This window comes from Triturus cristatus, chromosome 5_2 (genome assembly GCF_964204655.1).
Source record: "Triturus cristatus chromosome 5_2, aTriCri1.1, whole genome shotgun sequence".
Lineage (NCBI taxonomy): Eukaryota > Metazoa > Chordata > Amphibia > Caudata > Salamandridae > Triturus > Triturus cristatus.
In genome coordinates this window covers 341,396,588-341,413,705 of record NC_140588.1, presented here as the reverse complement: position 1 = coordinate 341,413,705, position 17,118 = coordinate 341,396,588, and the positions used below count along the sequence as shown (strand labels likewise).

At 40.5% G+C, this 17,118-nt stretch overlaps 1 protein-coding gene across 3 annotated transcripts in view; it reads right to left on the bottom strand.

Moving 5' to 3' along the window:
• Positions 1-17,118, bottom strand: part of MYLK4 (myosin light chain kinase family member 4) — a 552,315-nt gene that overhangs the window by 66,792 nt on the left and 468,405 nt on the right. For all 3 annotated transcript variants that reach the window (XM_085607135.1, XM_085607133.1, XM_085607134.1), the window contains exons 5-8: positions 14,057-14,162; positions 12,142-12,235; positions 7,780-7,889; positions 5,136-5,277 (exon numbers count right to left, since the gene is read on the bottom strand). In XM_085607135.1, coding sequence (XP_085463261.1) covers positions 5,136-5,277; positions 7,780-7,889; positions 12,142-12,235; positions 14,057-14,162 — 452 coding nt within the window. The remainder of the gene's footprint in view (positions 1-5,135; positions 5,278-7,779; positions 7,890-12,141; positions 12,236-14,056; positions 14,163-17,118) is intronic.

Below are 17,118 nucleotides of genomic sequence, written 5' to 3'. Positions count from 1 at the left end.
TATGTGTTCTCTCGGTCTCACTCTCATTTGGTGTTGTGGACACTTCAGTCAAAATTTGCCCCCATTCCAGGAGATCGCTCTCTGCTTTGTCATCCGTCCGCACTGCTCTAAGGCAACATTCCTCAGCTACCCCCCACTCCCGTAAGTCATCCCTTCATTTTTTCCATGCTGGTGGTCCTGAGTGTACCTAGTGGATCGCTATCCGCTGTTTCGCCAGAACCAGTCCTAGTGGTGCAAGCTTATAGCCCATCCTAGTCCCTTTCTTGGGTGTCGGGAGCACTCCCAGAAGACTGTGTTTCATGGAGATGTCCATTCGCACTGCGGTCGCTGTGCCAAGAGACAGCACCAAGTGCATCAATAATACGTTACTCGACAAGTCCTAGAGTTGATGTCCAGAGGGATATATTTGCTTAGGCCCTCTTGATAGAGTGCTATTATTTTCTATGCATAACAAATTCAAACAATTTGTGTAGCAATGTGAATGAATACAAAGGCCACTTTTAGAAATTTGGCATTTTCCTGCTTAAAGCCATTTCAGAGTTAATTTCCAACTGTCATCTGGCATCCTGCTGTCCTTCTGCAAGGCGGTGTGAATGGTTCCCAGGAAAGGGAACAAGAGGGCACAGGCTTTGTGGACTACTGACGTCCTCCTAACAGGATGGCTTTGTGGCTGTGCCGATCAACTGCACAAGCTTCAAAGGGAAATCCCCTGTCCCTGTCATTGCCCTAGTAGTCAGAGTGGCACCCCTCTCAGTAGAAGGAAAACCTGTTCAAGAATTGGATTGCAGATGTAGTTCCTCATTTCTCTAGACACACATCAGGGGAGTACCCAGAGCTCTGACCAGGGAAAGAAACGTTCTGCCAAGTGATTATGGCAGAACAGGGCACTGTTGGAATATTCAGGTCAAAACCAACAAGAAATTAATTAAAAGTGGGTATAAGTGCCCCTGGAACCTTTTTCCCATTGGCCAGGGAGTTCCCCCCACCCAGGAGCTAGTGCCAGGCATAAAAATGGCACCCCTGCGTACCTTCTTCAAAACAGCCCTGGATCTAAGGAAGACAGATAAAAGACTGCACCTACTATTGAACATGTGGAGAGAATCCTAAAGGCTGGACCTGATCCCCACCTGTGCCTAGGACTGAAGATTGGACTAAGAGGGCTAGTTGGCTAGACTCCTGTTAAACTCTAGAAACACAAAAGATGTAAAAAAAAACAATACTCTGCTGAGCCCAGCTGACCACTTCTTACTGGATTTGGCCTGGACCCTGCTGGTGGATCAGAGTAAAATACCCCCCCCCCCCCCAAGTGGTGCCCAAAAGGTCCTGGACCCTTGACTGATGTTAGAGTGTATTTGTAGGAAACTGGGATACCTATTGACTGGGATTTGAGCCCTGGTCAAGCCATAATCCTACTCAGGGTAAGGTACAAGAAAACCTCAAATTAACCTATGCTAAACCCCCAGGTAGCTTGTCACAGAGTAGTCAGGCTTAACTTAGAAGCAATGTGTAAAGTCTTTGTGCAACACATTAAACAGTAAAACAGTGAAAACACCACACAAAAAGAATCCCATACCAAGTTAGAAAAATAGGGATTGACTTATTGAATAAAACAAGACCAAAACAACAAAAATCCAAAAATTAGAACTGGAAATATTGAATTTGAAAGTTTATAGTGAAAATAGTGCCAAAAAGCACAGATCGCCATTTGAGTAAATCTGGTTGCGCCGGACAGGGACAAAGTCACAGGTTCAGAGCTACCACGATGCAGCATGGGCCAGCTATGGGGACGCAGTTAGGTCAGCTGAACAATCTACTTTAAATCCTGGATGCGGAGCGTTGCCTGGATCCGTGCTGAATAGGCGCTAGTGCAGCTGAAGCAATGCATCTGTTCCGAGATGCAGCAAGGCTGCGGTGCGAGGTTCTGTTGTGTCGCCATCGAGGATCCCATCGATGAGAGATGCAACAACCTGGGCTGTTGCAGTACCGTGCCTTTGGGGCATGCATCAGCTCTGAGGACTGCGGGGGCGATGCAGGTCTTTGTGATGGGTTCAACCCACGCTGCAGCAGCGATGCGTCGGTTCTGCTTAGGGACGTGCCGCTCACCCGATGAGATGCGTTGGTTCTGCTCGGGATGCCCCGCTTAGCAGAGAAGATGCATCAGCTCCACTGGCAAGCACCTTAAGCTCAATTCCAAGGGTCCAGGACTGGGGTGGCATCACTTGGTAGGGTAGACTCACAGATGGCAGAGTCCAGGTGCAGATGCAAGGTTGTTGTAAGCATGTTATGTCCTTGAGGCTTCAGATCAGGAAGCCAGCTCGTGGAGTCAATCTGGGTTCTGGGTTCAAGAGGTGTAGGACAATTCCTTCTCACCCAGTCGAGAGGGCATCAGTCAACAGATCAGCACAGCAAAGCAGGAGTCCAGCAGAGTGCAGTCCAGCAGGGTCACTGTGCTTCAGCAGTACAGTAGTCCTTCTTCCTCAGATTACTAAATGGGCAAAGTAGGCACCGGCCTATGGGCCCCTGTCCTTTTAGGGGCCTGCAACAATGAATCAAAATACAATATATATAAACCAGAGACATCAGATTCACATAACAGTTTGTCTCTTAGAAGCTCATCTTCTAGCAGCTGTAAGTTTGTAAAAAAAGCATCCAGTGCATTGGGCATTAGGAGAACATTTGCAAGGGGGGCGACATTTCGACTGCCTAGGGGCCTTTGTAGGGTTTAATCTGGCACTGCTCCTTCCTAGTAGAGTATCCACAGGTCCAGAAGAGTACTGAAGTGGTGGTGTCTGAGGTCCTTCAGTTGTGCTATGAAGTCGGGAGAAGATTTTAGAGGCATGCATTTGAAGTGCACATATGCTCTGCCTTCCCTGCCCAGGCTACAGATTAACTACAGGGGTATGCAAAACTTTGTGTAGAGACAGGACATAGACTATTCAGGTGTAAGTGAGGCTGGCCCTACCATCCTGCCAGTGATGGTCCATTCAGTCACACCTAAGCTCTCGTTGTGTGTGACTGCCTAGGGGGAATACACAAAGTCCAATTGCCAACTACACCCAATCTTTTGACCAAAGATAGGCTGCAGGCACCAGATGGCTAATGCAAGAAAATGCCAACTTTCTTAAAAGTGTCATTTTCAGAAGTGTAATTTAAAATCTGTCTTTACCATGAGTTAGGATTTTAAATTAGGATTCCAGAGACACCAAATATGAGCAAGTTATCTCGTCCCATCTGGAAATGACACAGATAAAATGCAATGAGACAACTCCAATGCTATCTTATGGGAGAGATAGACCTTGCAGTAATGAAAAACAGATTTAAGAGTTTTCCACTAACAGAACATGTAAAATTAAAAAGTACAGGTACAACTTTTTAAATATGCTGCACCCTGCCCTTAGGGCTGTCTAGAGCTTTCTTCAAGAGTGACTTATATGTATTAAAAAGGAAGGTTTGAGCCTTGCAAAATATTTTTTTTTTACCAAGTCGAAATGACAGGTTACACTGCACACACAGGCTCTGCAATGGCAAGCCTGAGACATGTTTAAAGGGCTACTTAAGTGGGTGGCACAATCAATTCTGCAGGCCCACTAGTAGAATTTAATGTACAGACCCTGGGCACATGTAGTGTACTTTACTAGGGACTTATAAGTAAATTAAATGTACCTGTTAGGTATAATGAAATTCTACCATGTTCTAAGGTGAGAGCACAAACACTTTAGCACTGTTTAGTAAAGTGCACAGAGTCCTAAAGCCAACCAAAACGAATGCAACAAAAAGGGGAGGAGGAAGGCAAAAGGTTTGGGGATGGCCCTGCAAAAAGGGCCATTCCCAACAGTATTCTTTCTCCCTCAAAAATTGGAAGAATGGGCATTAAGAAACTTTTCTCAAACTTTCTGCAAAAACAACCAGAGGATATCACCTGACCGCCAACAAGCTGAAGTCGCCCACGTCGAACTGCCAGTCAAATGCAACTTGCTGGTTCAACCAGCTGAAAGGAACTTGACTTGCAAAGAACTTACTAAGTCCAACCATGGAGGACTTCACCTGTACCAAGACAATCACACCTTCCTGGACCTGATCTTCAGATTTCTCCCACTATGAAAGTTCCCACCTTAGATGTTGAGAGCCTAAGCTGAGGCTCCCAGCACGGTCCTGCGCTCAGCCGGCCCCCATAGACAAAACCCTCCTTGGATCCAGCTGGCACCCCGACCTGCTGACAATCTAATTGACGAGGGTTTTCTTCAGAAAAAGACTAAGCCAGAAGGTAAACTCGTTCCTGCATCCGACTCGCGCTCCATCATGATTGGCCATTACTTTTGGCTTTGACCCAGTCTAGCGCAATAATATACCCACAGTTGGCGCTTTGTGTTTTTTAGAGCTAGAAACAGCTAAACATTGAGAAAACATAATTCGGTTCCCTATATCACATTTTTGTCATTTTGGGCCTATTTATTCATTAGAATGTTAACTATTTTTATAAATTGGTCTGGGGTTGTTAGAGTATTGTGTTTTCTACTTTTTAACTCTTATGGTATTGATAAATGCTTTACATATTTCTCCTAAATTCAGCCTGTCCTGTGCTCCAGCTAACTAAGATTAAGCTCAGGTTTAAATTAATGAGACCTAACTGGACTTAGTACGGGATACCATCCACTTCAACTAATAATCCACTTTCTCTCAGATATTTTCTAAGCAAGTTCACCTTTCCCTGAGCATTTCCTCCTATTGAGGCACTGTGCAAGAAAATATATTATCTGCCTTCTGTAAAATACATTTGTATGAAGAACAACTTTGCTAGTGCTAAAATATATGTGAGACATAAATTGTTGAACAACTCCTGAATTGTGTGTGGAAGTCTCAAAGTGAAATTCTTTGGGGTGTTACAAACCTTTCAATAGACATTTGCATTTGTTGCATAAAAAACCCTTTGCCGCTTGACTAATACATAGATATTGCTCACTTCAACCCCTAACTTTAACTATAATACAATATGCACAAGAACATTGAACATATCTTCAGCACACATACAAACACACATAGATAAGGTGGAAGAATCACAGCGTGCAAGGACCACACAATTAATTACAGCCTATTGCTGCAAATTGTCGCGTTATATATAGCAATGTGCCCCATACCTTTAGGTCCAAATGAATAATATACATTTGATGCATGTATTGGATCCCTTCACAGATCTGTTTTATGAACAGGATGGTATCCATTTCTGTTAGTTGGTATGATTCATCGATGATTCTGTCAAACAGTTCTCCACCAGCCACACTGTTCAGAGAAAGAAAGTACATTTTGTTATAAAGTCCCTTTTTATTTTGGACTGATAGATGCAGTAGTACTGTGAGATGTGTACTGCACATCTGATATTCTTGGATGCTGGGACAGGGTAAAGTGTAAAGGCAGGTAAAGTGTAAAATATCAAAACTGGTTTAGATCCTAAGGCCACACACATTTCCACTATGAAGTTTCATTTACTTTTCTTCAACCATATTTTGTTTAATTTTTAGTGCATAGTTAGGGAGTCTGTCAAAATGTACTAGACCAGTTGTAGTTTTAGAACTCAATTAGTGTAAGTCAGTCAAGGAGATAAGGATTATAAGGAAAAATAAATCATAAGCAAAGCAAATAGGTCTTGCGTTACTCATGTTTTTCTTTGCAGGTCTTGGCTTTGCCAATGCTTGCAGAATTGCACCAACACATTGGCAAAACCAATAGTTGTGGGTGGCCATCATAGACATGTTATTATTAATCCTTGCAAGATGGCACCATATTGCATTTAGATGCAGTGAGAAGGCCATCTTCGAATAGTATAGTGAAAGGTATACAAAACAACATTCTAAGAAGTCTGCCTCTTTGCATCTAGACGCAATGTGGCAGCCCTCAAGGAATGGTATAAGAATCTTATTTTGCATAACTATTTTTAGAAAATTACAAGATGGCCTCCCAGGTTGCATCCACACTCATCGGGTCAGCCATCTTAGAGGTTTAAAAAAAATTAAGAAATTCCAAAATTGATACTCAATTCTATTGGCTTTGCCAATTCTGGAGCAGTTCTTCCGTCACTGGCAATATCACTGGTGATAGCGGTGGGCAGCAGGTGAAAGGTAGTGAGAGAAACACTTAGGAATAGCTGTTCTTGGCGGCAGTAGCAGAAGGAGGGCGAGAGGTGATAGTGCAATAAGGAGGCGGTGGGAAATGGAGCCAACGATAAATTGGGGAAGAGGGGAACCCAGAAGAACCCATGGAGGAGACAGAGTAGTCCTTGCTGTCATCAAACTATGGTCCATACACATTTAAATCAGATGAACAGACCATAGTCATGGTGGGAAGGGAACTACTTCGCTGTTGCAATGGAGTTCCCTCTTTGCCGAGATTTAACTCAGGCCCTTAGTTCAGAAAGAATGGAAAACCCATATCGTCAATAACCAAATACAACCAAAGCAGGATTGCAGCTCTAAGTGACAGAGTGCTCACTGTGTAAAAAGAAACCAAGTAAATGCACAAATTACAGCATGTCAAAGGCACTACCTTTTTTCAGGGTGACTACTGTCTGCCCTGTTCAGTGCAGCAAAAAGAAGAATTGATGGACAGAATGCAGAACAATGTCATACATTCACCCCAGTACAGAGACATGGGGATAAATCCATAATTTATTTACTCACCATGCCATTCCAGTTTGAACCCAGCCATATGCAAATCAATCTTGACCCTGCGCCCAATGGGAATAGCCCAGCCCGAACTGCCAGGCCAGGTCCTCCCTGAACTGGAAACAAGCATCCTAGGACCGGTTTCCGGGTTTCACCCCTCATCAGCCAGGATAGTTTGACTCCAGCAGCATGTAGAGCACAGGACCCACAACTGGGGTGGCGTGGTGGGCAAAAGAACAATGGATTTAACCCAGATCTCTTGACTGGGGGAGAATGTTTGAGTCATTCAGCATTCCGTCCATCATTTGTTGCAGTTACACTTTTCGCCCTAAGTGGGATGGGTATGCCCTGACCTGGGTTACTTGCTCACTGTGCCACAGGATTCAAGCTAGCCTGGCTGATGAAGGGTGACATACCCTGAAACCGGTCCCAGGATGCTTGCTTCCGGTCCAGGGAGGACCTGGCTTGGCAGTTCGGTCTGGACTGTTCCCATGAGGCACAGGGTCAAGACTGATATGTATATGGCTGGGTCCAAACTGGGGTGGCGTGGTGGGCAAAAGAATGAGGGATGTAACCCAGATCTCTTGACTGGGGGAGAATGTTTGAATCATTCATCATTTGTTGCAGTTACACTGTTCAGTGCAGCAGCAGAGCAGGAGTGAGAGTTATAAAATCAAACAGGAATGAGGGTATCTACTATCTGCTCCTTTTAGAATCTTGTGAACCATACGACAATTCATTATAAGAATCTGAAGAAAATCATCACCAAGATACAAACCTTCCACAAGCACGCCGGTTGACTTGCAATTTGGCAATAGACAGAGATCATGTCGCACCTGTGCTCAGATGCTGCCAGTTCGTTTTGTCATGGGATACAGATAATCAATTCAGAGAAAAAAAAATCATGTGCATATTTAGGCTAAATTTGCACTCAAGTCTAAACTGATGGATGGATGTCAGAATATCAAGCAAAAAATTATCATAGCTAGAATATCAAATATAAAATATAAGTCGATTTACTGTTCGTAACTGTTTGCACAGAACCACAGCCAGTGTTTTTTAATGAAATGGTCTGTGGGAAAATCAACAACGCATTTCAAGGCAGCTAGTTAGATACACTTACTATTCCATGACAAGCACAATGTCGTGCTTGGACTCAAAAGCGTCATACAGCTGGATGAGATTTGAGTGGTTCAACTGGTTCATAACATGGATTTCATTTTTTACTTCTTCCTGTCAAAAGAAATCAAATATATTTCATTGCAACTAGAGCAAAGAAGGTGCAAGCCTATTTATTTGAAGACATCCATTTTCCACACACTCTTGTTGTACTCAATTGATGGAGAAAAAACTCCCATTTGGTTGTGGCTATTATGAATTTTAGTGTTATTAAACAAAATGTCAAAGGAAAGCATTATTTCAACATCTTTGAAAACCAGCATACACAGCTCCAATTTTGAGCAAGCCGCCTCATATTTCCCTGAAAGACAACCAATTTTAACTATACATTCCCAAATACCTGTTATTTTATATGTTTGCAAGAACAACTTGAGCCCTTTTCTTAAGAATGTGCATGGGGAGGCTTTAATGGGCATTTGCAGCTATATCAGTGTGTGAGGAGGGTGCAGAGGGCATTTTTATCTTAGACCAGCCACATTATGTTTATGTGAAAGATTCTAAATTTATTATTTCTCCCGGAACTGCTAAGAGAAATGATTCAATTTCTATTGACTTAAATGACTACTCTTTACACAGCAATGCTTTGGGAATAGATTTTATCTCAAATGTTTATACGATTTTGCTTAGCAAATATGTAAATACTATGTTTGTAGGTGATTGCTACGTTTGTATGCAAATACCTTCATGATTTGCTGAGGGCGTAACATACCATAGCTTACCTTTAACATATGGAATTTCTTGCAGTGTGATAGCCAGCTTATTTTATGGTACTGATCAATTGCAGTATTATTACTGTAATCAAGATCGTATGTTTTCTGAACTTACCATGCTTAAACATTTAAATCTGCATTCTGAAGTTTCATCACTTGAGACTATGGGTTACATATTCAGACTAACTCAATCTTTGGGCATGGCTTATGCACTTAGAAATAACCTTACATGTAAATAAGTGAGAGTAGAAAGGAATTTTATAGATGTAGTAGAAAGTAGACAAGTTAATGTAACAAATAATAATAATGCATTGCCAAAATTAATTCCTTGGAGCTTACCTCACGAAGAAAATTAAAATATTGAGGAATGGTTTAATTCGTTTTAGACTGGCAATGTAAAGGCAAACTTTGTATATATAGACAGAAGTCAAATACTAATACTGTTTTTGTAGGACTTAGCGAATGTGAACATATATTTGAAGTGGATGAGGACTGGGGAAAATATTTAGAAGGTGTAGATCCTATTTCCCCTGAAGGGTAAGAAGAGTGCTTATTATAAACTGCCAGAATGATGGCATGGAAGTTGAATTTGGGAATAGTCTTTCCAAAAATGTATCATGTTAAGTAAATTAAAGACAAATTAGTGGATACAAATGTGAAAATGAAAAAAGAGGTGCAAGTGAAATAGTAGTTGATATAGTTGAAGTTCTAATACCTTCAGTAGGAGTAGCATTAAACTTTCAGAAAATTAGAAAGCTGTATACTGTTGTTGATACATTTGCTACCAGTACAACTGGGGGGTTTTGGTTGTAAATGAAGAAATGATATCAATAAGATCTATGGTAATTTAAAATCGACTTGACCTTGATATCCTTCTCATGAAGGAGGGTGGAGTCTGATGATTAATAAAAGGACAACATTGTTGCACTTACATACCAGGCAGGAGTAAAGACTTACAGGGCTTCATTAAAAACATTACTGACTTAAACAAGGACTTGAAAGACTTAAAAGCAGATGGTGCCTGCAAAACCATAGGTAAGGAATGTCAAACGTTAGCAACTGGATGGGAAACCTAGGGAATGGATTGGTAATTTCCACCATGAGACCATTAGTGGACGTTTCTTTGAGCAATAATGCTGCTGATATTATCAATCAAATTCTGCAGATACAAAAAGAATAAAAATTGTGGAGTGCAAAGAACAAGAGCTGATCTTGAAATGGAGGATGAACAATGTAAATATTATAATGAAATAAAAGAAGAGAGTAGACAGAAAGGGTTAATGACAGCACCCCCCCAAATCAGTGACAAGAACTGATGTGGTAGATAAAGTGATGGCCTCATTCGCCATCAAATGGGGGACTGATGATGCAAGATTTCAAAAATTATAATACAAAACATATTTACTGATTGAAAACATGAAAAGCTGAAAGTACACGTTGCACACATTAGACACAGTAACACATGAAACTGAGACAAGTGTAGTAAAAGCACCGTAAAAGAGTGCTTTAAAATGTTAGATGAAGAAAACATACATACAAAGTAATACTAATACATATAAACGAGTTGCACTAATAAACTTCTTATGAACATGTTGTTTATTAACGTTTTCTGATGAAACTGTGATGTTATCAAAGTGCCTAGTGTTTCTAATGCTTTCTGTTAGAATGCATCATTTAGAAAATTCGGTGCAAAGACGTGTAGAGACTAGATACGAATTTGGCATAATAATACTAGAGATTTTATAGTTTATGAAAAGTAAAAAACTAATTTTGTGATGTGAATTCAGAAAATTATACACACATGAATGAGTAGTAAATGTGTGGTAGAAGGGTATTTTTAACGTTAGCTATTTTCACGTAATACTGTTTTCTGGAAGTTCTATATATTCTCTATTTCAATTATTTTATTTACAATATATTTGATGTTGGTTTAGAGTTTATTTCATTTAAAATGTGGAACGCCAACTTAAAGGCTGGGAAATGCTTTTTTTTTGTCTAAAGCTGACCTAATACAATGCTGCATTTCCAACTAGTGAAATGTTGCTTTATTTGTCCTGTATATTTATAATTCTCAACATTCCTGAATGTTTCTTCAACATTCACAGTGAAATATTCCTGTGGGAGCAGGATTTCAGCTGTTGTTACAGAGGGTTACTTTGTATCTCTTTTCACCCATGTTAGGCATAATTGGACTTCTAAATCTTTCGTTCCCCATGACTAGGATGGAAAAGCATCTTACTGTTGCCAGTGTCCTAGGTAATATCATGTGAATCTGAACATACGATGCTACATTACCGGGATGCTGTTAAAGACTTTATAAAAGAATAAACCCCAAAGGAGGGGCAACACCAAACTTTTCTTTTTTCTTTGTGAGAGGACTCTATGCTGATCGAATTTTTGAGCACTATCTTGTTACTGCTTTGCATAGACTACAGTCGGTAGCTGATGGACTGAACCCTTCTTGCCAAACCATTTACATTTCATTTTCTTTTATTTTCCCGTGTTCTATGCTAATGGACTCTCCCTTAATGGACTTTAAATTTCTTCATAGGATTTGAGCTGTTATGCAACAAACTATCCTGCTGCCTTAATGGGGGTGGGACTTCGTAACTCTGTAAACTGATTTTATAAAAAACATCATATAAAGCCTGCCTAAATGTTTGGTGCTATTATACAAGCTGGAATATTCTTAACTGAAATTCTCAGAGATTGCTTAATGCTATGAACATTGAATATTCAATACAATAACCAAATTAATCAAATATCTGTCTGAGTGTATTATTGAGTCCTGTTGGTTCTTCCATTTAAACTGTGCTGTTTACTAATGACTTAAATGAGTTATTGAGGGAAACAGCGAGCTTTGTCCGAACATCAGGTGTTACTTCTTTTGGTTTGCATTGCTGTTGCAGAGCTTTTGGTCTGCATAATCCTAACTCAACTTTACTTCTTTAGGAGGTTGGGTCTTCCCTTTGCTATTCTTTATTTCTACAGTATGGTTTTAAGAATGGTATAACGAAGTTTGGTCTCAAATTTATAAGTTAGCTGTCAATTAATGGTCCTCATTGGAGAGCTAAAGCGGTGTTTGACAACCCTACTATCCACCCCTCCTATGATGGAGAAAAGTTTATCAGCGGATCAATGCCTTTGTGGTAAATGGAAATGCTGCAGATTGTCTAATCATAAAGGAACCAGTACTGTTAGAGTAGAACGGAGAGTAAGCGTATAATAATAACGCTTCATTTATTTATGCAATGATACATTGATTACTCTAGGCTATAACAATATGTAAGAAACATCACACTGAAGTACACACCTTCTGCTTTAGAAACTGATGTTGTACCTGGACACTTGCTGCTATGCTTAGGCACTTGAATCTCTGACAAAGCACTTGGTGCTGTGCTTGGTCATCTGAAGGTTGTGCTTGCGCATATGAATGCTGCACCTGCAGCTTTACAACTATAACTGGGCATTTAAGGCTGTGTTTGAGCCTGTAAACCACTACAGTCACAAAAGTCTGCTTCATTTATTTATGCAATGATACATTTATTTGTTTAAGCTCAAACGATATGTAAGAAACATCACACTGGAAAACACACCTTCTGCTTTAGAAACTTGGCTTTGATGACTTTTGCTGCCAGTAGAAGTCCAGATAAATTTTCTGTGCACAGGTGAACTTGCCCAAACCGACCACTAGAAAAAAAAAAAATTATCGTTATATGTTACTTTTGTATAAGCCAATCACAAAACTAATTATAAATGCCAGGAAATGAAAACCTCCTGTTTCACCATGACCAGACTCATTCACAAAATGAATGGCACGAACAAGATAGACAGCTGGATTCAGACTATGAGAATGGTAGTAATTTATAGGATCTGTGGTAACGTAACTGACTCCCTATGTGTTATTTCAATTACTGTGCTCACCAGTGAAGGAATTACCTTCAAACTGCTACAACAATGCTCATTTTAAGTGAACCACAATACACTTCTCCTTATACAGCCTGCCAGCCCACCTCCATACACTCACACTCCATTCAAAAGAGATAGCCCCCACTCATGTCCCTGGCTTCATCAACACCACACAACACAACCATTTCTGCACTATCCTCAGTCTTCTCAAGGTTTCATCAAACTTTTACACCGTGGACTAAACCACAGTTTTGGCTTGACTCTGCTCACTAGGGATACCTGACTCAGCCCTAATGTAGTCCTCCTCTTCCCTTGCTGAACAATCCTTCAATGTAAGGTACAGTTTCACCCCCTTGCCACACATCACATATCTGTTAGGTGTCCTCCATGGATGAATTCTTGGACTCCACATGAATAAGAAGGCTGTAAGTTTTGTGAGACATCATCGCACAGGCACATCAGACCTACCTTATGTAAGGTTAATGCATTGATGAACTAAAGATGCAATAGCTAGGCTTATAGTAGACTATTGTATTGTGGCAGCCATCTAGGATAAAGACCTGCCAGTGGCTGTGGTGAATTTGGTAGGGAAAGGGGGATCAATAAAGCAGTTCACCATCTTGTGTTTGCCATAACAGATGTCCACCACCACACTACAGCACCGATCACAGCAACCTGCTACTGGCCCCAGAGGCACCACGCAATGCTCAGTTCACCATCTATATATCACTCATCATTTTCGTGTGCAAGACTACCTACACAAATGTAGGTTCAACACTTATGATCGAGAGGCATAAGCTTATGCCCAGCGACTATATGTAACACCGAAAGCCTAGCCTTTTGGAAAACCAAATGCAGTGCACACCAGGCCAATTCCTGAACTGGAACAAGAAACTTAAACCTTAAGTAGTGTTATTTTTTTATTTGTGGCATGCAATATTTATAAGATTTGCCAAGAGTCGATATCAACAATCTCAGCTAGGTGTTCCAGTAGGAGAGTGGACTGGCTAGCAAAACTTGCTTTCAGTAGCTGGTAACTGAAAGAGGTACTAGGCAACACCCTTACACTAAGAATGCATGCCAGTGGAAGTTGGCAGTTGTAGACAGAGAGTGGGTGTTTCCCATTAATATCCTTGGGAAACCATAAAAACACTAGGCTCTGTACTTACTTAAGAGCTCTGGATAGCAACGTGGCTGAGTAGGATTTACGATGTGGGCTTGTATTTTGAGTCACCCATACACTTTAGGATAATGTTTGCAGAGTTGCATGCAAAGCTATTATGGTGGTGAAGTGGTGCTCTTCTATGACCAGCTATGTATTGTGACATAGACTTCTGAGCAAGGATTTGTTAAGACTTTAAATATCTTTGTCATTTATATTGTGCAAAATGTGCAGTGGTCCTAATGTAATTGGGTATATAACTAGTCTGTAAGAAATGGGACTTGATGCAGGAATGTTATAGAAGTAAAATGTATTTCAGCGGTGATCTACAAAGAAATGTTTGTTCCTCTACCATGAGCTATTTAAATACAGTGAATCACAGCATTTAAACAGAATATGTAATTCATGTAATAATCCACTGAGCCACCATCTAAACTTACCCGCCAATAATTTCAGATCTGTTCACATCGTAATAGCTGTTGATCTGAGCGTGTCTCGCAGAAACAATCCGGTGTTCGAAAGGTGCTGCCGGAGCTGGTCTCTCAACTGAAAGCATATAGAAGAGTGCAGGTGAAAATTCTGAAAAAGCAAACTACAGGTGTAGAAAACCAACTACAGCTAAAGAGATATCGAATGAGCTGCTTCACAAAAAATTATATACATATTGGCCCTATTTACAAAAATGTAAATGTACTGATGGAGATTTAGGGCCGATTTAAGTTTTGGTAGGCGGAGTATTGTCCGTCGGCCCGGTGGAGAACTTAAAGTCAGCCTGGCCGAGGGTGCTATGCCTGCCAAATTTATAAAAGACTGCTAAGCTGGGGGTCATTCCAGAAAGCATTGGCTGGAACCGCCGTAACTGTGGGTCCATTCAATGCTTTATTAAGTTTGTCCTGCAAACGTATTATTTTTTATTTAAAAAAAGGAAATCCTGAAATGATATTTTATTTTTGAAAATAACAAAATGCTCTCCTCATATTGGGATTTCTTTCCCATGACGTGGGGAGCATTGAGCACTTTTCCCTGCCCCTTATCACCAGGGCTTTCCTGGCAGTGATGGGCAGTGAAAACTGACCCGTATGTCCACCCATCTAAATTAGGTGGGCAGACATAAAGGTCTGCCTCTGACAGCCCTTACACCGTCGGACTGTCGGTGAGGTGTAACCATAGCGAGACAGAATAGTCTCCACAGTGGTTACACCAAAGGTCCACCCGCTTCTACATCAGGTGGGCAGACCATTATATTTGCTGTAAGAATACTCCATCACCATTGTAACCTTACTGCCAACATATAACTCAGACCCTTAAATCTCTGCCTGAATGAATTTCTATGTGTTTTTTGGGATACGCAAACATTCCTGGAAGTACACCTGTGAAGCTGAGCATGACATGCAGCTTTTCCCAAAGACTCTTATTTATCCAGTGAGGAGTTCTACATAGCAGCGATCCTGCGTAAATGCATTTTTTTCACCCTGGAAAAAAATACTTTTTTTCTGTGGAGAACATCTTTACCAGATCCAATCTCTGTAGAGTCCTGGAAGGAGAATTAAATCTACAGCCATTTCCAGTCTGGAAAAGGGGTCATATAAGTGTTTGGTAATGCCCACAAACATACATGTTGTGGGCTTTCACTAACTTCCAAGCCAAGCCACAACTGGAAATGTCTACTTCACACCCTTTAAGTGGAATTTACTACTTCAGAGTTCTTGGCACATGTGACAAAGAAATCTGCAATAGTAAACTGATTTAATGACTTTCTATTAATTACCTTTGGAGCTCATACTAAAACTAATGACCCTTGCTTGTTATCAGAGTGGAGTAGGTTGATTTCCTAACTTCAAAAGTTCAAGATCCTGCAATCCAATACCTAGGATCAAGATTGTCTCAATCATCAAGGAACATTTTATAATTGTATTAATTTATTTTAGTTTTATGTAGTGCAAGCTGGGCTTACTTGGGTATCACAGTGTTTTATATAAGAAGACTAAAGGCACAATAGAGAAACTTAGTAGATGGAGTACACGATAAATAAGAGAGCAGGTTCCTATACATAGTTTTTGTAGGTGTATTGGGTAGAGCATTTTACCACTTTTATATTTTCAAAGGAAAAGATTGCAATAGAAAATAAACATGAGTTAATTTTGAAGGGTGTATACAGATTAGAATAGTTTGGGAGATGGTAATTGAAGAAAGTGGCTTTGGATCAATCTATGAGTTTTTAATGCAGAGTAGTATGTATTTGTCCTTAGTGTGTGAAGGATGAAATATTACAGAACAATTTCCCACGAAGCTTTACCTGAAAATGTTTGAAAAGAGGGGTTTCGAGCTGGTGGACCTCAACACTTCAAACAGCTCAAGATCATCTTGCACTGAACTGTTTGTTTGCTAGGTACTTTAAAGTTCTTTTATCAATTTCTGGAGTCTGCAAGCAACTTTGAAAAACCTTTCAACTTTAATCAGGAGCCATTTTAGAGTAATTAAAACTAGTGTGAGGATCTCTAGGTTCAGGAAACTAATCGGGCTGTTGCACGAAAGGCTGTTTTTAGCTAAGCTAGGTGAAGTTTCGAGATGTCCATCAGTAATGCATTTCTGTAATCAATTCCTGAAAGGATAAGCAGTTGTAATACTGTTTTAAAATCTACAGCCATGGGGTGGTGATTTCTTTGCATAGAGGAGTCTTAATGTTAGGGCAGCCATGTGGATCACTGACATTATATTGATACATACAATATCAAAACAAAAATACGGGAAATTAAATATCATCATAAACTTTATTTCGGCCACAAAGGCCATAAAAGTACCATACATTTTGACAAAATACAATTCTAAAATACATCCAAGTCGAATCACAATTGTACATAAAATAGTATTAAAAATTACCAAAATTACAGAGATATATCTGAGCTTAGCAATTAATTGCAAAATTTCCTATGTTTGATCCACATAGCATTTAAAAAACGTGAAACTGCAAAGACAATTGGAGGATGGGTGTCGTATTTCAGAACTCGCAAGGCTTTTTCACACTCTCTAAATCCCAAGTTTCTACAGACAGGTTTTACCCAGCGTTTTCTTTGCAGGTGATACATTGGGCAGAAGAAGAAAACATGTTTTTCATCCTCCATTCTATAACCACAGGCAGGGCAAGCAGTGATTTTATTGGGGTCCCAACTTGAGGTAAAGGACCTGAGCGGTAGACTGCCTATTCTCAACTGGAAGTACAACTTCCTAGCAACAGCAGGAAAGATCAGATCTAAAAATACCTCCCTCCTGTAATTGACTTTAATCTGAAGAAACTGGGCGGTCAACCTGCCAACACCAGAGTTCACATGCAGACTCAGAAGGTGGAAATGTCTAAACTGTTCAGCCAGTTTTGCCTTAGAAACAGCCAAGCATGAAACCTCCGGAGAACCCCATAGATCTGGAAGGCCGATCTTGACACAGGTGTCCCTGACGTACATTAGCCAAGGAATATTCTTATTATTAATTAGGGGCCAGACCCCCT